The 21,823-nt window shown below is 37.8% G+C and overlaps 2 protein-coding genes across 4 annotated transcripts; both read right to left on the bottom strand.

Moving 5' to 3' along the window:
• Window positions 1-91: 91 nt before the first annotated feature.
• On the bottom strand, window positions 92-12,999 carry LOC122830028 (multidrug and toxin extrusion protein 1-like). 2 transcript variants are annotated; one of them, XM_044115056.1, is made up of 16 exons: window positions 12,597-12,999; window positions 10,307-10,408; window positions 10,127-10,195; window positions 9,759-9,907; window positions 8,585-8,627; window positions 8,345-8,389; window positions 8,152-8,249; window positions 7,962-8,059; window positions 7,163-7,344; window positions 6,926-7,034; window positions 6,054-6,129; window positions 5,650-5,719; window positions 5,430-5,562; window positions 5,248-5,342; window positions 3,248-3,311; window positions 92-1,756 (listed from the first exon to the last, which is right to left on the bottom strand). In XM_044115056.1, exons 1-16 carry the CDS (start codon window positions 12,771-12,773, stop codon window positions 1,533-1,535), a joined length of 1,734 nt encoding a protein of 577 aa, XP_043970991.1. In that variant the 5' UTR covers window positions 12,774-12,999; the 3' UTR covers window positions 92-1,532. The 2 variants fall into 2 exon arrangements, with proteins under 2 accessions (XP_043970991.1, XP_043970992.1); XM_044115057.1 differs by lacking the exon at window positions 12,597-12,999 and adding an exon at window positions 11,357-11,446.
• Window positions 13,000-13,636: 637 nt separating this feature from the next.
• LOC122830027 (multidrug and toxin extrusion protein 1-like) lies at window positions 13,637-21,690 on the bottom strand. 2 transcript variants are annotated; one of them, XM_044115054.1, is made up of 17 exons: window positions 21,364-21,690; window positions 20,370-20,458; window positions 18,978-19,079; window positions 18,817-18,885; window positions 18,570-18,718; window positions 18,062-18,104; window positions 17,856-17,900; window positions 17,651-17,748; window positions 17,411-17,508; window positions 17,042-17,223; window positions 16,808-16,916; window positions 16,212-16,287; window positions 15,636-15,705; window positions 15,409-15,541; window positions 14,524-14,618; window positions 14,352-14,415; window positions 13,637-14,255 (listed from the first exon to the last, which is right to left on the bottom strand). In XM_044115054.1, exons 3-17 carry the CDS (start codon window positions 19,062-19,064, stop codon window positions 14,029-14,031), a joined length of 1,545 nt encoding a protein of 514 aa, XP_043970989.1. In that variant the 5' UTR covers window positions 19,065-19,079; window positions 20,370-20,458; window positions 21,364-21,690; the 3' UTR covers window positions 13,637-14,028. The 2 variants fall into 2 exon arrangements, with proteins under 2 accessions (XP_043970989.1, XP_043970988.1); XM_044115053.1 differs by lacking the exon at window positions 21,364-21,690 and having other exon boundaries at window positions 20,370-20,571.
• Window positions 21,691-21,823: the final 133 nt, after the last annotated feature.

Raw genomic sequence — 21,823 nt, 5'->3', positions numbered from 1 at the left:
TTACTTTAGGAAAACCTTTGGTAAATACCCAACTACATAGAGCAATATTAACAAAAACCAAATGAACAAACAACAACGAAAACCACAAATCAATACTTTTCCTTCCAGACCATTATCAGCAGCAGGATCAAAAGGCAATTATTTGTCTATGAAGACATGACCCGTTCTCACTCCCAACTCGTCATATATTGACGCATGGGACGTCCGTCCTAGTCACATATGGACATGTGGGGTACCCCAATATGTGAGGTTCAGAGGTTCCAAAGGTAAAGACAAGTCAAGGCACGAGGCTTTGAAGCTGAAGAATTCTTAGAAATGAAAATACACTTCAACTGTGAGAATCACTGAAAAATTCAAACCTCTGAAACTGTGACAGGAATCAAAGAAGAAAATAATGATAAAGATGAACAGAAGCTGGAGCGGTAGATCTAGTTGAGCAGCTGCCTTGTTAAGGCAAAAATGAAAAATATTCTGTTTTAATAATGATCACTGTTATATTGTCTTAGGGTGAAAAATGTGGACTTTCACCCTATCCTGGATATATGATCCATGATAAGCTTCTTGAAAATCTGATCTTACTTTAATGACAGCGTCAGTGGAGAACAGGATAGTGTTTCTGTTAAGGCATGTGGAGACATTTTTCTATGATTTGTCTGTGTTTGTGGCAGTTATAGATTTTTATAAAAATGGTCAAAATATTTTGCTCTTAATATGGGCAAAGAATCACAAACACTGTTTACTTGACGTAAAAACAGACAACTATCAAAGACTTTAGAATAAAGGGTTGCGTTTAAAAAAGCGCATCGAACAGTTATTTTATATGCACATATATGAATATATTTACCCCTAGGTATAAAGTTACTCAGTGTACCACACGGCACTTTACTGGCCGCAGGTGTCCACATAGTTAAGGCTTAATGTCTTGCATTTGGGTAATGACTGGCCATCTGATAATAATAAAAACTATACTATTGGTCAGTTAAGGAACGCATTATGTTAGCTTTACAGTATATCGTCATGTTTATGTTACACGCTTTATTCCCATCTTTGGTTGTATTTTATGCACTCAATCTTCAACATGATATAGACGCTCTACTGTCAGACAGTGCTGGTTCTATAAATGTCTTACAGCCTGTGTGGTGTGTGATAATAAAAACTTATTAAAGCTGCTACTCATAAACCTGACTTCAACTGGGCAGTGAGGATGTACAGCCCTATTTAACTTTTAAGTGTGCTAAATTATTTCACATTCCTTAAATGCACAGTTGCTTTACAATAAAATCAAGTACATGTTGGAGACTTATCATTCATTAATGTTAAAGACCAGCTTTTACTGAAACATTTTAAGGCTAGTAAAACAGCAAACACTTGTCTGATGTTTCTAAAATAAGCTTGGTTTGGTTTGGCCGCAGTTACATTTGTTCAGCATATGACTGAGAGGCCATTTTAACCAAAATAAGATTCAGCCAAACTGTCCCATCAAACCCCAACGCTCGTGAATTTGACTGCCAACTTGACACTATTAGGAGGGATCACTCCAGCATCTTAGTGAGGAAGTGTGAGGCCACAATTCCCGCAGCGAGGATGATGAACATGACCAGCACCGCCAGCCCTCGCCGCAAAACCAGCTGAGTCCCCGACAGGACGTCCCCCACTGTGGTGGTGGGTTTACTCTGCTCTGAAGGATGGGTCTCCTGGTACACATGGTCCTCCTCATCACGAGATGCTGCAGCACCAACCTGGCTCTGGTTGCAGGCTGAAATTTAGATTGAGTTTTCAGGTTTAGAGATTTTATACAAAGACACCAGTTCAAAGAAACAAGTTTGAAATCACTTATCAAACATGCTAGTTTGACCGTTTTATGGGCTCAATTCTCTTCTTTGACAATTTGCACCACCTACATGTTGAAACTTTGTCCCGTTCTTATTATGTTTTTTTTACCTGTAAAGAAACCCGTGAACTTGACCCTTTCTGTTTTAGTAAATCTGTCTTTGTAATCAAGCATTTCCATAAGACAGAAATAGCCCTAGAATTTTCAAACCTCAAATTTTTTCTCTTATATATGTTTGGACCAGTTGAAATAAAAAAAATAAAAAATTATGACTCTAAATCAAATCAAAATAACTATGAGAGATCTCCTGCTAGTCGGTACTGTCTATCAGAGTGATAATCACTTTTCCCTACATAGAAACCTAGCTTAACTTGTTGGTTGTCAAGGTAGCTACAAAATCATTCCTTGATGGAGATAACTGGGTCAATATTGAGAATTTTGGGGTAAAAAATATATTTATTTTTTTAAAAATATATTTATTTTTTTACCCCAAAAAGTTATGCATGAAGCCACCAAAACTAGAAAGGTGGAATATTGCAAAGGGAAGAAATGACCCGATTATTTTGTTCATGTTTTCTAAGTAAATAAAGAAAATTCTAGAATATCACTGAAAATATTTAAATTTTTGTAAAAATATGCAAATGAGAAGAGCAATAATGTAAAAATTAGCCGCCATGTGCCTAAAAATCTTTGTAACAGGGAAAGAGAAGTTTGAGTCTGGCTTGGTAATTCTGGCTTGAGTGTAAAAGCACTTTGGGTGGTAGAGTATCACTAGAAAATTGCTACATAGATACCGTTTGATTTACTTAAAATATGTCAGCATAAAAGTTAGGCCAAAATTATTTAATCCCCAGCATTTAGGGTACACCAACTACAGTAAATGTACTAAAAATTGCGCAGCTTTTATTTTCAGTAGGTGAAAATACAAAAGGAATCAGGATTATGCACCTTTGCGATTTCCCAACTGAAGACATTTGAATGAAATATGTTTAAAATGTTCATTTATAATGAATTTCACTGAGAGAGGAGGCGCTCTGCCAGGAAGTTGGGTTTGACAATGTAGCAGACGGGATAACAAACAAGTTCGACAACCAATGCTCACGTAACATCTGAAAAACTTGACCACATTCATTGTGCTTCAACCATATGTTACTAACATCTTCCTGAAAACTTACATGCAGCTGAATGTAATTTCTGCTGGAAGTGTCTTTTAGCTGCGGAAATTCCACGCGCATATTACATAAATCCAGACAGGAAAAGTGCAAAAACTAGCCCTTCCTATTGACATTGTAAATATAAACATTATTATTTCCATGTTATTTTTTGCTCAAAAGATAGTCCAACAAAAAAACAGCACCACACATCAGACTCTCGCACTTATACAAGTGGTAATAAGATTTGAGTTTTCCAACTCACCTGAATTTTGCATCTTGGTCGTATCTTTTTCTTCTTTGCTCTGCACTCCTGCCCTCACAAGAGCCTGAGCAAAAACATGAAGCTTTTATTAAAAGTGTGGATCATATTTTTAAATCATTTTCTTATAAATATTTTTATGCTGCAAGCTTTGCACACATCTGTGCAGGTTCATTCTTTAAGAGTTGTTCTCTCTCTCTAATGCACCCTAACGGCTGATCAAGACTGCATCTTGACAGAATGTGGAGTGGATGGTATTTTGAGGATCTGAAAGAGCATTTCTACGTTGCCCTTCCTATGCATGATGTAGAGCAAGACTTCACTGGCAGTTTGGAGGATGTACAGAACGTCTGTGGAGTTATTGCGGTACTTCATTATCGTCAGCATTTCTTGGGGTGACATTGACTGGCATGGGTCTCACGGTGAAAACAGAGAGGAATGATCGTCCTCCTCTTGGTACAATAACAAACGATTTTACAAAGCTGATAAGACAAACATACTGCAATGTTAATGCCATACCAATAACAACAAATATATTCTGCTCCATGCTCAGGCTTGTTATAGCAGTTACCTGCATGTGATGAAGGGCGTTGTACATGTAGTCTAGTGTCTAGGAAACCTAGTAACAGAACGTCTGTGGAGTTATTGCGGTACTTCATTATCGTCAGCATTTCTTGGGGTGACATTGACTGGCATGGGTCTCACGGTGAAAACAGAGAGGAATGATCGTCCTCCTCTTGGTACAATAACAAACGATTTTACAAAGCTGATAAGACAAACATACTGCAATGTTAATGCCATACCAATAACAACAAATATATTCTGCTCCATGCTCAGGCTTGTTATAGCAGTTACCTGCATGTGATGAAGGGCGTTGTACATGTAGTCTAGTGTCTAGGAAACCTAGTAGCCTGGTGAAAACCACTGTTTTGCACTACGGTTTGCTTTGTACAGAGGGTCTGGGCTCCCGCCTAACTAGAAACGATTACTTCCTGGAGACGTGGGTTCTGTTGAAATTTGAAATGTTACCCAATTGCTAACGTTTGACTGTGATTTGTTTTGATGAGTTAGTTTGACATTATGAAGCTTAACGGAAATTGCCTGCATTATAAACAACCGCCCTTCTTTGCTAGGAGAGAAGTACTGAGCCAGACAGCTGTTAATGTTAAACAATGTTCAGTGTTTGGAATCTAGCAAACCTAGATGTGTGGCCAACACAGACTGAACAACTTCTTCCGTTTCCTCCGCCGCCATTGCTAAAACTACAGGGAGACCATGATTGTAAAACAGCGCAAAAAAATCAACATAATTGTTGACAACTTTTCCTTCTGTTTGCTGATTGGCCCGTTCTGAAATCTAATGGAGGTAATCCAAGTTAATAGGAGAAAGCCCAGACTGTGCAATAAGCGAAAACTGAATCGAACGGAATAATGCAGGAAGGCAATGACCAGGTTTGTAACCGAGGGAAGCTATGAAGTTTTAAGCCTATAGTTTCAATGTAAAATGCTCTTTTTCTTGTGAACTACCATCTTTATCTAAAAGAAGCTCTGGCCTTCAGTGACGAGCAGTACAGAGGACAAAGAAGATCAGAGGAGACGTGATGGAAAGCATGAGAAACAGCTCGAAGAGGCAACACAATTCCTCAGAGCCTTGCTGTGATCATCTCACAGCGATGAACAAAAAATATATACATTTTGGATTTTGAGGGCATTTTTTCCTTCTGACTCCTTTTGCAGACGGCTTCATGAGACATGTTTCATTTATTACATAGGTAGCAAATCTCTGCAGCTCTGTATTACATGACAGAGATGGAGTTTTGAATGCTGTACGCAGCTGTTTAACTTCACCACGATTTCCTACCCAATTGTCCAAACTGAGATCACTCCAGCTGCCGGCTGCTGTGGGTAATATACAAATGATTACTCTCTAGAGAAGATAGAATCAAACTCATTTCGTTATCTAATTGTACGGCTGGAGATTAATTCGGTAAATCTTTTAATCACCTCTTTTACAGCCTTCTCCCAGTTCAGCTTGGACAGATATATGATGAAGAAAATCGACTGCATCAACACACAAACTGTAAGTCCCGTCCACAGCCCTATTAAGGAGAGAAGACAACAGAGTTTGCGCTGAGCTGAAGGTTAACGGTTCATTTCAATACAACACACAGCGACTGATTTCCTACCTATAATCCCCATCTTGGCTGCAAACATCAGGGAAACGCCAATGGGGAAACCGATGAAGTAGTAGCCCACCAGGTTACATAGAGCACCAATCAGCTGCTTTCCGGTTCCTCTGAGGACGCCTCCAGTAACACCCTTCCAGGAGGAAATGGTGATTTGGTCAAGTCACATTTTAAACATGCAGATGCTAGTTTGAAATTCGGCAGTGAAGCTATCACCTACTGCGACAGCATCACACAGATGTGTGAAGCAAAAGATGACCATGACATCAGAAACTCTCAACAAAATATCTCTACAGGAAGAAAAAAAAACAACAACAAAAAACAAGCATACGGTTTATGAGTTTATATGTACAAACATTCCAACAAAGCAGAAAGTCTGATAAACAGACTCAGATAAGAAGGAGCCACATCTTTTGGACAGTGAAACACAATGTTTTGTGTAGTAAATGAAACATTTGACGTTACAAAATGTGAATAAAACCCAAAAAGATGAGTTGAATAATAATTTTAGCTCTGTTTAATTTGGCAGTTAGCATGGAGTGTACTGACTTCTGTAAATCTTTAAGCAGTCAGGCAAGTGGAACGGGATAAAGGCTAACAGTGTTATCTAATAGCTTCACTTACTGATCTGAGGTGAAAATGTATCCAATGACGTCTTTGCAGGCACCAAGAATTGCTCCGACAACACATGCGATTATGACTGAAAAACATCAAATAAGCAAAAGACAACTCTGAATTAAGAGTTTGTAGATTAAAATCACAAGGAAAAAAACAACAATATGAACCATGAAATGTTCAGCTGACCTCTGTGAGATGGCATTATGATATATTGTAATCACAGTTCAAGCTACAGTTATATTTTGTAGAGTTATAAAATAGGAATACCTAAAGCAGAAGACATTTGGGGAAGAAAATTAAATACAGGATTGTATTGATGACTGTTACTGAGAACATGCTGCATGAAAAAGAAAACAGAACGGTTATGGGTATAACCGGAATGATACAGTCAGGTTATAAAAGGTGTGTCTCCGCTGCAGGACCATATTCAAAAACAACAGGTTTTAAACCATTGCCTAATCAAATCACCATGATAGACATCTATCTTAGAAAACCGTAACACTAGAGAGGAAAGTAATGGAGCCTGAACTACGTGTAGAGTTTCATGTTAAACAGTTCTTCCTGGTTTAAGATTCTCAGCATTTTGCTTCAGTCACTTCAATTAAAACCAATCGTTCATATTGAGTGGAGTGCACTTTTCCACTAAGTCATGCAAACAGATATTCAACTGAAATTAAAATTTAAAATGTATTAATTTATCAAGATCTGTAGTTGGATCTCATCGCATGTGTGCACTGGATGGGTTGCTGCTGACATCTGGTGAGAATTTATTTGCTTTAGCAAACATATTTATTTAGAAATCTGGTTGAGTGTTTAGTACTTATTGTAATACACTGTATGTAACAGAGGTGAGTGAAATTTGCATGCATTGCTCTTACATGCACAGACCAAGGGGACTTTGCAGGACAGCTTGGCCTGTTCAATGTTCCCGGCACCAAGAGCATTTCCAACACGAACACTAGCAGCAGCAGAGAATCCTAAAGGAAACTGTTGGAAGAAGAAGATGTGCACTTCAGTTTCTAAAAAGAAAAAAAGTGTTTCAGCTATGTTTTAATTTACTGTGAAACTGAAATGAGAGAAACTTCAGAACGAGGGAACAGTCTTGGAGAGGTTACCATGTAAGCAATAATCGCCAGCTCGTATATGATGGAGTTCGCTCCCAGCTCGACTTCACCGATCACTCCGGCCAGGAATCCTCCCGCTTCAAAGATCCACCACTCCAGACAGAGCATCAGCATGCTGGGGATGGCCAGCTGGATGAACGATCCCCACTCCTGGAGGCAGTCCAGCGACCAACCTGAGGGTCAAAACCTTTAATTTATCTGTTTGAAAAACAAACTAATCAATGGATTATCAGGGCCTTAGAAAATGTTTTTAAACCACAGCATTTTCACATTTTGTCAGATTACAAACAAAAACCTCATCATGACCAAAGAAGACATCTTCTTCGGTCATTTTGTCTACTTTACATTGTAAAGTAGAGAAAATATAATCCGTGGGTTTCAAAAATATTTCTACATAAAGTTTTGAAAAGTGTGGGATGTATTTCTACCCAGTTCCCTCTACATTTACTCCGCTGAAGATAATCCTACGTATCCAGAGTTGTTCAAAAGTCACACCATTGGTTACATGAGTCCACTTATGATTTAATCTCATTAGAAATACAACTATGTATTAGTTCTGCACATCAAGTATTTATTGTTGCTTGGAAGGTGGCTATAGGAAAGCCACTATTGAAAGAAATAATAAATTGTTTATTTTTATACTTTTTATCTATAGAACACTGCAAACATGTAAAGGAAGATCCTGTCAGACAAGGCCAAAAATAAACTTTTGGTCTACAAAAAATAAAAAATAAAAAATAAAAAAACCTGCCTTTTTATTGTCCCCCCAAAAAATCAGTAATGAACTGACCTCCCCATGTAGGCTTATGGAGACCCTTCAGGCAGATGTAAGCAAACAAGACCACAGCCAGCACATACTGGGAGATAGCATTAGCTGCTGCAGACCCACTGGAGGATAAAAAAAATAAAAAAAGATATTAGGATGATAAACAAGCCCAATCAAGTTTAATAGAACTGATGGAAGCTTTTCAAAAACTTACGCAACACCCATATCCAGAGGATACAGGAACACATAGTTGATTATTGCGTTCAGGATATTTCCGATTGCTCCAGATATAACTTGAGGCCATATAATTCCCTGTAAACATCACAACGTATTCTTAGAGTTACTTTTATTAAACAGACTATGATTTTAATTACGCTGTCAGGACTCTGTGCTTCAGTAAACCGTACCTGGTTTTGGAGGTACCTTGCCTGGAGCTGGTACATAAAGGCAGCCTGAAGAAAATAACACAGTGCTGAATTAAAGCTTCTAAAAGGAACAACACTAAGATTACTGACTAAGCAACTGGACAACCTCCCTGCAACAGATGAAGCTTTAGTAACTGTGACTCAAAAACAGGTAAGGTATTTTAAGTTTCAGAAACAAACTTGTGTCTGGGAAGGTTAAATGAACTGAGTACTGAAACTCACTGGTAAAGAAGGCATGAATACGTTCACATACATCTGCGAGAGTCTTCAAGTGGGGAAAGAAAGAGAGCAGAAGAGTGACTGTGACAAATATGCAAAACAAGTCAACATCTGTAGATAAATACATCAGACAGGTACAGCTCAACAAATTGAAATGTTGTTTTTAAAAAAAAAACAAAAAACCTTTTTCAGTAATTCAGTTGAAACAGTAAGACTCTTACTATGAGTTTTCATTAATAACAGAGTGATTTATTAATATTTTTGATTATTTTTGATGATTTGGGAAATAAAATACAAAATATTTAGTTTCATAGAAATTGTAACATATTTGTGTTTCAAATCAGGATTTCAAACACAGAAGTCTCATGTTGTGGCATGCTTAACAATGGAGAACACCGGTTGCCTTGACATCTTTCCTGCAGACAGCCACTGACCGACCCCCTTCCACAATAAGGGTAAGCAGCAACAAAAGACTGTTGCTAGAGAAGCTCACTGTTCACAGATGGCTGTATGCCATAAATTTATAGGAAGGTTAGAAGAAAAACGCGTGATAGAAAATCTACTTACTTCCTTTCCAGAAAAAAAGGTAGTGTTTCAGTACAACTATATATGCAAGACATTTTATGGACTGGTAACCTGTGCATGGTAGATTCTCTTTCACGGTTTTTTTTTATTTTATTTTGTGGAGATCTATTATTTTTGTGGGACTCCCACAGTCTACATATTTTGGCATCTTGTACCAATGTTTTATTAGACTTCTCCCTGTTTCCATTCCTCATCAAAGAATTAAGTGACAAGATTGAGTATCGGTTTGTTTTGCTGCATGTAACAGATTGCAAATAATAGCTGTAGATTTTGTATAAAAATTATATAAACATATTTGCATGTTTTGTGATTAAATATTTGCTAGAAAACAAAAATAAAAGATGGAATAATAAAAAATAAAAAAATAACCACACTACTTAATTATTTGAGTGGCTTTGACAGTTTGGGTTTATCAAGAGGTCAGAAGCAAAAGGTTTGGGAACCGCAGACTTTTTCTGTTAAAGAAGAGATTGTGCAAACTTTGCAGAGTAGAGGCGATTAATAAATAGAAAAGGTAATGCTGAAGAAGAACAATTGATGATTAAAAGGGATTCATTATGTGACCCTGCATGTGGTGCTGCAGAGAGCTGACCTGGCAACCTCTGGACTCTGCTTGACGGCCAGCAAGAGCGGCTCGGTGTTGATGAGGACGGCCCAGCAGGGGAAACAGGCCAGCAGCAGAATCAGGATCCCCCTCTGGAGAATCACACCCACACGCTTCAGGTTACCGCTCCCATAGGTCTGCGTGAAACAGGCAGACAGACGTTCAGGTAAAAAACACCAAGACTGCTGCAACAAGAAAAGTTGTGGGAGATCTTGGAAAGCTAATTTGATCCAAATGCTCACCGCTGAGCTGTTTCAAAGCGGATCCCAGGAAAACCTGGGAACCCAGCTGTAGCTGCTGGGACTGACTCGGTTACGTAAATAAAGTGAAAGAACAACCTCTGCTCAGTACAGTACCTGTGATATGAGCGTATCGCAGGTTAATGACAAACCGGTGCCAACGGAAATACCGGTGACGTTAACCACCTGCAGAAATACAAAAAGATACAAAATGCAAGGTAGAGAAAACACATTACTAAATACAAGGTTGGATGAAACAAAACAATAAGAAACCAGGATTCCAGAAAGTCTCCTTACCGCAATCGACAACGAAACCCCGGCTAGTTCAGTTTTTCCCAGGTGGCCGCAGAACACCATGCTGACAAAACTGATCATAAAGATCATCAGCTGGGAAATGATCTGAAATATATAAATACATATATATATACAGTATAATCGGAGCTTGTGCATGTCAGACACATGAAATGAATGAAAATGAAGAAATATCTCAAAAGTTGTGAAAAGCTCAACAGATTTTGCTAAATGTTGAAATATCTGTAGGTCACTATGTAGGTCACTTTAAACATAAACAAAACATTTAGAGAATTGGTTGCACACATTCCTGTCATGTTAAATTTGCCACATTTTTCAATTGTCTTTAATTTTCCAATTTTTTATGTTAAAAATGATGATTGCACACAACTTAACTTTTGTTGCAATATGTGCAGAGTTCACCTGACAAAATATTCTGAATAATCTTCAGTCTCTTCCATGTCGTACCACATGTTGCAACGCTTATCCCTTTGCATGAGGGACAGCCCAGTTTTTTTCCTTGGACTGCTTTCGACTTACAATCTACATTATACGTATGTAATATTTATAAATATGATTTAAGATTCGTCCTGAATGCAGTCACTGAGCAGAATGCTCTTCTGTGTCATCTGGAAACAGAAACAGGTTCACTGCACAACAACCTATTGTTGTCTTAGAAATGCATGATTTCTTATTTGGCAAAACTTAACAAGAAGAGAAAAGAAATTATAATTTCACTGGTGAGGATGCGACGGAATATCCATTGCATCCATTGCAATGGAGGGAATCAAGCTAAAATCCAAGTTTATATAACAGCTAGGCAGCTTAAACAGTCAACATGAAACATGGCAAGAGTCTTGGCAAAGTATTTCTTCTCTCAGAACTGTTTCAATTAAACAAAGTGGTAAATACTTGTGAAATTCAAGCAAGACCTTACTGGGTTTTCAAACCATTCACACAAATAAAACGTGGCACTCTACAAGTCTGGCTTGGAGAACTGGAAGAAATAAGAGACCCAGTTTTAACTTTTGTAAAGTTTGGAGATGTCTTAGTCACCTGTCTTTCCGGCGGAAATGTACAAGATATGTAAGATAGAAAACTATCACTCCACACCTCTGAACGTCTTCCTCAAAAATGGTTAGTATCATGTTATTGGTATGCATCTGCCATCTAGAGGACAGCAAAAACATGTGCAAAAAGTTTCTTTGGTCACATCATGACTGTGATTACATTTTTGGTCCATGTGCAAAATGTGGAAAGCTAACATATGTAGCTCACTATTACTGCAGAGAAGTGATGAGTGTTTTAAATAGAAATAGAGAGCATGATTATGATGATATATGGATGGAAAATAGAATAGAATAGAATAGAATAGAATAGAATAGAATAGAATAGAATAGAATAGAATAGAATAGAATAGAATAGAGTTATCCTTTATTTTCCTTCCTTTGGTAAATTCAGGTATGTCAGCAGTAAAGTCACAGGCAAGTAGAAGTGACAGATACACTTGAAAATAATAATAATGAAAAGTAAGAAAATAAGAGACAGTGCAATGAGGTCAAATGTATATAGTAAGAAAACCTATGCATTTATAAAAATTCGCAAATGCAAATTTTAATAAATATTAAATAGTTTTATACATTATAAACTGTGCATTTGTTTATATTCATAAAACAGAAAAACAACCTATTTAAGGGGCTATCCTAGAAGAAAACCTGTTAAAAGATGCAAAAGGATAAGACAGAGGTGGGAGTTCACCTTTCTGAAGAACAACATAAAGTACAACCAGAGCTGATGCAAAGAGTTAGAGCAATGCATATTCATCTGGTACAAGAACATAAGTCCACAATAAGTGGCAACAATGGAAAACTGCTGCTCACAGATGCTCTAAAAATAATTTAACTGAATTAAACATCTAAAAACCTGCTAGAGACATAGTGTAAAAGATCAGGCATTCTAGATTTTTATGTGTAGGCTACATAGTTGTACTCTAATTTATGGTGATGTACATTCCACAGTTGTTGTCAATTTTGAAGATCCACAATTTAATTTATATTTTTAAGCTTTTTCTAATAAAGAAAAACATGAAACTGTTGGAAAAAGAAAACGTTGAATTTTAAATATTTTAAAGAACCTAACAACATTTTAACATGTCCTGATATCGCCGCTTAAAGAATAAACACAGTTGTCGAAACACGTGCAAAACTAATAACGCTAATATTGTGATTTATTGCGTTAGACAAAAGTGAACTATACAGCCAACCAATCACTGAATGAATACCGCACTGAGTCTTACCACCGGTCCCGCCAGTTTGAATAGCTGTTCCAACTCATCTCTGTACTTTTGCGGAACTGAGTGCCGTATTTTCTTCAGGCAGAAGCCGCAGCCTTCAGCGGGGTCTGCTTCAGCTCCTTTCAGGTCCACCTTCACTCCCTCGGCGTGTGTGGCCGCTGCTTTGCCCGGACCGTCCATAGTTGACTTTCTCCCTGCCAACGTTGTGACTCTGGACTGACTGGACAGGACTCTGTCCTGCGGGTGTCGGTGGTCAGACAGAAGCCCTGCAAACGTGAGCGGGATGTTTTTACCAGAGGAAGGTCACGGGAGGGGCCGGAGCTGTGCTGAGAGTGGACGACTGTCCTCAGAGCCTCGGAGCCTCAGAGCCACCCCCTGCTGCTGTCATGGTGGGTTCAAGCGTGCACGAAAGGGTCAAGTTAACGGGTGATTAAAATACCAAGAATCAAAAGCTCACAAAATAAAATATTTAAAATTTCAAAAGAGTCACTTTCATGGTTCATTACTGCTCCATTAGGATAGAAACCCTTTGCCTCACAATGCAAATATTTGGGTGTGTCAATAGCAAACCATAAGGCTCATGTATACAAGTTCATACATCACCAAAAAAAAAAAACTTAACAGAAATATTGTCTTTCTATAACTGTATTGATTATGCCATGACTTCTTGACATGATCAATACTCTGGATTTGTATTCTCATTATTATATTTCTCTAGGCTCTCTTAAATAGACTTATTGATACTTATATAGATATGGCATTATATCTATCATTTTAAACATGGTCAAAGCTTTAGTCTAATTTATCTACTGCATTTCCTCTTTAGGAAAATAAAATGTCTTTCTCCTCTGTCTTGGACAGCTTACACACTTTGTTGTAAAGTTATTTATGAGTAAGACAAGTTCAATATTTAATTTCCTTTCAGCCAATTTTTCAGTCTGCCTGAAATGGGCAACTTTGACTGTCCTCAAACAGTTTCAGCCTTTTTCACATCAGCCATCTGGATTTTGAACGAGAAAACAAATCACACAAGGAAAGACCAATTGAAATGTAAACATGAAATATTTATATTTCTGCTTCTGAATGTTCCAGACATGATACAGACTCATATAAGACTGAATACATGCGCACAGAAACCTGAGTTGAAAAAACACAAATCGTTTTTCTTTCACCTCTCAAAGTGCTTCTTTGTATTCTCGTAGTCCAGATAAAACATATTGAGGTTTGGGATTTGCAATGTCACAAAATCTGAACCAGTACATCAAGATTTCATTATTTTGTAAGGCACTTCTCTTTGTGTCCCGGTCTTTCTGTTTTAAAGTCCTCCTTCAACCTTTAAGGTTTTGTTGGTGATAAAAACAAACAGAACAGAACCAGCTGTCTGTAAGCTGCACCAAGAACCGGATTCACACCATCACCTGTAGGAAATAAATCATCAAAACAGACTGACTATCAAATTGCTGCTGATGACTCCAAGCGCAAGAATGACGATCATGATCAAAAGTGTCAGTCCACGTCGTAAGACCAGCTGTTTAACCGGCAGCAGGTCCCCCACTGTGGAGGTGGCGAACTCTCTCCGGTCTGGACTCTGGACGACACCCTCTTCCTCGTTGGTACCTCTAGTTGGAGTAAAGCCCACATGGATCTGGCTCTGACTTGACTCTAAATGTTGAACAAGTAATTAAGCTTTTGAGAATTAAATCAGGTTGTTGTTTTTTTTATGAATAAATGTGGATAGTGATAACTGTTTATTCCAACCTAATTGGTCCAGATTAAATGTTTCTTTTTCTTCCATGAGCTGAACTCCTGCTCTGACTTGAGCCTGATCAGACAGAGGACAAAAGTAATGAAATGCATTAGTCAATAACATGGTTTCCCTTCAATAAAAATTAATAAAAAATAAAATAAAATTAGTAATTCAGTTTCCAACCTCTGCTGAAGCCTTTTTCCAATTAAGTTTGCACAAAAACGCAATGAAGAAAAATGCCTGCAGTGAAACGGCGATTGTAAGTCCGGTCCACAGTCCTGTTGTAGTTGTGGATAAAGCAGATTTCATGATGCACCAAGTAGACGGAAAGAGACAATGTACAGGTGCAGGTGAATAAAACAAATTATCGCTGAAAAGTTTATTTAGTAATCTACAAGCACTGATAACACTGACTGGTTTATCCTAGTCTGAGGATCAGGGCTCAAAAAAACAAACAGGAAATTATAAATGGGGTAAAGACTGCTACCTTAACAGATGATCAGCAGACAATCATTGACCACCCGTACAAGGAGGGTGAGCCACAAGGGGTCATAGCTAGAGAAGCAAGCTGTTCACAGAGTGAACATGAACTATTAGAAACCTGAGTTGAAAGTAAAAATTTGGACAAAGAGCAGAACGGCCCAGAATCTTGTTGCTTGAGGTTCTGTAGAAAGCTTCCATATTCAGTCTGTGCTTTTTAATCAAATCCAAAGTAAATGTGGATGTTCACCAGGAAACGTTAAGACCACTTCAAGCTTTCCTTTGCTGACAAACTTTAAGGACATGCCAATTATTATGTGCAAAAGCTGCACAGTTCATGGAGATACTGTGAAGTTGTCTGACTTTCTTTAAAATGAAAATGACCTTTTCTTGGTTTTATGTAACAATGTAATTTTCTGACAAGCATAATTTTTGTTTTTCATCAGCTCTAAGCCCAAACCAAAATTACAAATCAGAGGACATATATATTCCTCGGATTGTTATGAGGAGTTTTAGGTTTTGAATTCAACTTTATTAGATAAATAAACGTTCTTGCGCTAATGACTTTACATTTGCTGCTTATCTCACCAGTAATTCCCATGTTTGCAGCAAACATGAGGGTAGCACCTATGGGAAACCCTATAAAGTAGAAGCCCACTATGTTAAAAATGGCGCCAACCAGTTGTTTCCCAGCTCCTCTGAGAACTCCTGCGGCTACACCCTAAAAGTAAACAAATGTACGTCGGATTAGAATTTGTGTGCCGAAACCTGCAGTCTCAGAGTTTGGTGTTTGACTGACTGAAAGTCGTTCTCACCGCAGTCGCATCGCTGACATGCATGAAGCTGAATATAAGCATCACATCCGCAACCCTCTGAATTATGTCCCTGAAAAAGAGCACAGGAATAGAATCCTTTAGACTGTAAATCGTTACCAGCAGGAAACATTAAAAAGTACTGTTAGATGATTCACTTTTTTTAGTGAGGTAACAACGACGTAAATGATATCACGTTGTCTTCAGTAGCTGGAACTGACTTTAGATGAAATGCGCTGATTTTGGCACTGATGGGCTAACATTTTACCACTAATACAACAAACTTAGTTCATAATATTATATTATTAAGCTACCAATATTAAAAACAATTCAAACTTTTTCGTCAACCATTTTTTTGTTTTTATTCAGCGACTCTGTTACCGGAGCTTTTAAACATAACTGAAGCTCATTAAACAGTTACAGTTTAGTGTCCAAGAGTCTGCATATTAGTTAATTTATGACTGTCTGCTGTCTGGACACTAAGAAATCCTGTTGTGACACATGCAACAAGCTGCAATCAAAGGTCATTAAATTAGCTGGGTTTTAAAAATCAGTTACTGAGTTTGGGGTTTAACTTACTGGTCTGAGGTGAAAATTAATCCAATGAGATTTCTGGTGATGCTGACGCAAACTCCAACAAAGCACGCAACAATGACTGTGCAAAACACGCAAAACGGGAATGTCAATAAAGGTGAACAAAATGAGGTAGTCAATCAGTTTCCACTTAAAATAAATGACTGATGTATTTTTTTTCCTTCTTTAAAATGTTTCTTTAACAGTCAGTCTATTGTAGAAATATGAATCATGAGAACTTTAACATTTCAATAAAAATAAAACTGGGTTGATGAAATAGGTCATAGCATTATATGTTATGAAATATTTTCCAATATGACAAAACCTGAAGAAAAAACGCCCCAGATTTCTCCAAACGTGCCCACATTCCAATAGAATCAGAATTCTGCGGGGACTAATGATTCTAGCTCAGATTTATTGAGCTAGAATCAGGGACAGAGAACCCGTTGTCAGAGCTTTTGTTTTTAATCTTATGGCTTATGCATATACCAAATATTATAGCAACGCTTAAAGACAAAGCAATTTTCTCCGTACTGCTCCAGTTTTCTGATTTAAACACCTAACATCATGTACGAGCACATATGCTGTGGAATGGGTCTTACATGCACAGATGATTGGGACTTTACACGACAGCTTGGCCTGCTTTATGTCTCCGGCACCAAGAGCATTCCCGACCCGGACAGCAGCAGCAACAGAAAATCCAAGAGGGCACTGGGAAAAATCAACACAAAAGAGCAGAGAATGTCACGTATATTTTAGAAGTGCAGATACTAATGCCTGCAGGTAGTGTTTTATGTGCAGTGAGCATCAATGTGTGTGATCTATAGACACATTACCATGTAAGCCACAATGCACAGCTGGTATGCAATAGACTGAGCCCCCAGTTCAACCTCGCTGATCACACCAGCCAGGAATCCTCCTACTTCAAAAATCCACCATGACAGGCAGATTATGAACATGCTAGGAATGGCCAGCTTTATGAAGAGACCCCACTCCTGCAGGCAGTCGAGTGACCAACCTGTGAGTCCACATATGCAAAGGATTTGACCAGTTATGACAATAAACAGGGATAATAAAACAGAAGGAGATTCTTACAAAAGTATAATGTACGTAACAATAATTTAAAAAAAACAACAAAGTGCTAGAATACAATCTAGAATGCAAAGATTTATAGTTTCTGACTTGGTTCTGAGACTTGAACTGACCTCCCCACGTGGCTTTGTGAAGACCCCTCCACCAGATGTAAACATGCAGGAGCAAAGCCAGCAAGTACTGAGAGATGGTGTTGGCTGCTGCAGATCCCCTTCATAGAAAACCCAGAGCGACGACATGGAGGACGGAAACATAAGCACAAGACAAATTAGTACAAATGATTATTCAGAAATATCTAGTGATAAAGATGTCTATTCTTTGTTTGTTTCAACTATAATAATCTAGAAACTCACGCTACACCCAGCTCCAGATGATAGAGGAAGATATAGTTGATGAGAACATTGAGGACATTCCCGGCTGCTCCAGTTACAACCTGAGGCCACATGATTCCCTGACATTTAAAGCACAGAATCATATTTGTTTAATTTCAAACAGGCCTAAATGTATATATATTTTTTTTTACATTCTATGTAAGCAGCTTTACTCTGAGAGACACACCTGGTTTTGTAAGTACTTCCCTTCCAGCTGGTACATAAAAGCAGCCTGAAGATCATGACAAAAAAAGAAGAAAATCTTCAGGTTTATTGAATCAATCAAGCTGTCATTGTTAATCTATTTTCCCTTTTTAATATTGGTGAGGACCAGGAGATGGAATTTTCTACATTTTTTGTGAAAAGGTCATTTTAGTGACTCATCAAACTCACTGGAAGAGCCGGCATGAAGATCTTCACATACAGCTGGGACAGACTGCAAAATAAAAACTTAATGCACATAAGAAGGACTTTGAACTGAAGACATTTCCATTTCCAACCCTTTTACTTTTTCACATTTTGTCAAACTACAAACTTCAACTCACCCTACTTTGATTTTATGTCATAATCCAACTTTGCACTGTCCATTGTATTTTTTTTTTTAAAAAACAATCTCAAAAGTCATTTTTATTTTACACTAAATTTAAATATGCATAATTAAATGTCTGCTCTGAAAGTAAAGTGGAAGTGAAGTGAAATTCCTTGTCCGTGTGCAAAAACGTGGCCAAACCAGCTGATTCTTACCAGCATTGATTTCAATTTCTTATATATAAAAATCTAAATTGTATGACGTGCATTTGTTGTCAGCTCTCTTTACTCCATTGAACTTCCATAAAATTTCAAAATGCGAAAAGGCCTAAGAGAAATGAGATGCACTTGCTAAACTGGATTTGAAAGACACCTGGCAACCTCTGGACTCTGCTTGACAGCCAGCAGGAGGGGCTCGGTGTTGATGAGGACGGCCCAGCAGGGGAAACAGGCCAGCAGCAGAATCAGAACCCCCCTCTGGAGAATCACACCCACACGCTTCAGGTTACCGCTCCCATAGGTCTGCATGTAACAGAGCAAACAAACGGATTTGATACACCTGATGCAAATCTTTTACTATTTAGCTGTTTGCTGAATAACTTTAGATAAGGATTATCTACCTGAGATATGAGGGTATCGCAAGACGCGGACAAACCCGTACCGACGGAAATACCGGTGACGTTCACCACCTGCATGGGAGAAAGCAAAAAAGAACTCAAGAATCAACTCGACTCCAAGAGAACAACCTGGGAATTCATCACGTTTGCCCAATTATGTTCACCGCAGCTGCCAGTGATACTGCCGCTAGCTCCGTCTTCCCCAGGTGGCCGCAGAACGCCAGGCTGATGATGCTGATCAGGAAGACCATCAGCTGGGAAATGACCTGAAAACGCAGTATTGTTTTTAGGGAAAATAAAACAAGCCTTTTGTTACAAAGGCATTTTAAAACATTATTTTAAAAGACCCATAAACAAGGAAAGTGTCCTTTAGGATATGATTCATAATATTTTATCAAGATATTGTTAGCCGAACCCTCTGTCCCCACACCTTGGTCTGTCGCAATAAGTAATAAATCACACGATAAACTAAAACAAACTCAATAATTTTCATTTGCATGATGAATCGTTTACCTCTTTATACCAAAACCGGTTCAGTCTGATGCACTGGTCTCATCTAGCCCTTTTTAAGGACAATTGTATTTACAGAGACTTCATAATTCATTTTATTTGTTGTTTCTGTTTCTGGGACAATTTATCATCCAGCAAAATTTATTATTGTGACAGGCCTAATACAATCTCCATGAAGGCAAAAGGAACAAATGACTGTGCATGAAGTAAAACTGTCCAATCAGCAGATTGTAAAAGCACTAAGAAGGTGTCCTTCTATCTGAATTTTTTAACACTTTCTATTAAATATGTGTTTTAGAATGGTATTTATTTATTAAAAAATTTATTACAGTCTGACATGGCCACACTTGTAGAAAGTAATATTTTCTGAGATTCAATATTTTTATATCTATTTGAGATTGTATGACATTTTAGGAATCTAATATCAAACACAAATCTATTTTTCTGTCTCCTATCCTATCTGTCATGTGACCTGGTGGTATCTGTGGTGATGCTCCTAAAGATAAGAATTGGAGAAACCTGTGAGTGGTTCAGAGCGATAATATTTTTTTTCTGTTGTAACTCCCACAGACATGGGACTTATGTGTAATTTGTAATCTAAGTAGCTATTTTGTTTCATTTTTTTTTTTTTTTTTTTTGCTGACTGGTCTATGGCTTCCAAATTCTGCCTCTATATAAAGGTGGCAGAAGGTGGCACTTTGAAAAAGGATTGATCAACTGAAAAATTCTGGTTAAAAAAAGCAAGTAATTTTTTAAAATTATAAGTTAAAGAAAAAATATACTGTATTTTAACAATGGACATTTTTTTGTTGTAATTTTTAGGTTTTACTTCAAGTCAACAAGATTGACCTTTTCTTTTTTTTTTTTTTTTATTAATACTTATATTTTAATTGTATTAATATAAAAGAAAAAAGAAAAAAAAGAAAAACAGGAAAAAGTTATTTCTTGTAACCCTTCCTGTTTCCGGCCGAATCCATGGCAGCTTTACTCTTCCTGTTTCTACTGCGTTCCCCTCGGTCCAGGAAACAGCAGTGCCTCCTCCTTACCACAGGTCCTGCCAGTTTAAGGATTTGCAGCAGCTCATGTCGGGAGTCCGCCTGGATTCCTCTGAGTCCGCAGTATTTAGCGTTGGTCTCTACAAAAGAAGCGTCAGTCAGGCGTCTGCCAGCTCGCTGTTTGACATTTTTGGTATCCTCTGAACTATCCATGACCAGATATGGTGCGCCTTCTTTCTTCTTTAGATTTTAACGGCAGCTTGCATCCATTATTGTTGCACTACTGCCATCTATTGGATCCTAATATCTATACTGTACCTCAAATTCTCATAATGATTCCAGTAATTGTTTTTTTTTATCTTCTTTTTTCCCCTCAATACTATTTAACTGATCAACCACATCCTCAAATTTCAATTCCCTATTAGAACCTAATTCCGTTTTCAATAATCTTTTCATTTACATATTTTCTACAACTAATAAAAACATGTTCCATCATTTCCACAGCATCACACCAACTACATAAACTAGTAAGATGTTTCCTCATCTTAAAAAGAGTTCCATTTAAAACACTCTGTCCGGTTCTTATTCTATTTATAATTATCTCCTTCCTCCTGTTTGTTCTAATCCTTACATCAACTGTATTTTGTATCCTTTATAAATGCCTTCCATTTATTTCATTATTCCACTTAATTTCCCATATCTTCTTACTTTCTCTCCAAACGCATAGTTTGGAGAGAAAGTAAGTTTTTCTTGTCTTTTCCACCTGAGCTTCTGAATTACATCCAATCAGAAGATTTTTGTCTCTCAGTATCTTGGCATGTTTAATTTCTCCAACATGCGCTTTAAGTGCTTTTGTTAACTTAAGTGGATCAATCTTCTTAACCCCTTCTCCTTCATCAAATCTTACTAAAATAGTCATAGTTGGATTTTTTAATTCTTCTGCTTTTTCCTCAATGCCTTCACTATCGGTGCCTTCTGTACTTTCCTCACTTCACTTTTCCCTCTTTCTTTCAGCGGCTCGCTGCTTCTTACCACCCTTCCTCACCTTTTCCTACTCTTTTTCTTCATTTTGACCATCCATCTCTTCCTCTTCACTACAATCCACACTATTCCAGTCATTTCTTTCTAAATCCATCATTGCCATGTTCTGATTTAAGTCCAAGCTAACAGCTGCTTTTGCCTGGTTGCCTTGGTAACCAGGCGAAAAAGCTTTCTTTCCTTGTTCGCCGTCTCCACTCCGCGTACTCATCGCCCCCTGTGATTTTGGTCGCTAGTGCTAATGGGCCTATGTTGAGCCTTTATACATCTGACTCCAGAAACGGTCTCCTCCCACTTAGTTAAATGTTGCTTGTTGCTACTGAAATTATCCGGAGCATATTGATGTAGCGCAGACAGTACGTCTGCTCGCGCTAAAAAAAAAAGAAAAAAAGAAATGTTTATGACGACACTGCTACCAAAGGGAAAACAGTCAGCCTTCCCTTTAACTATTTAGTACAATGCAACTG

The sequence above is a fragment of the Gambusia affinis genome, linkage group LG04 (assembly GCF_019740435.1).
Source record: "Gambusia affinis linkage group LG04, SWU_Gaff_1.0, whole genome shotgun sequence".
NCBI classification, from domain to species: Eukaryota; Metazoa; Chordata; class Actinopteri; order Cyprinodontiformes; family Poeciliidae; genus Gambusia; species Gambusia affinis.
Note: the sequence above shows the minus strand (reverse complement) of the source record. Positions and strands in the feature narration are given on the sequence as shown.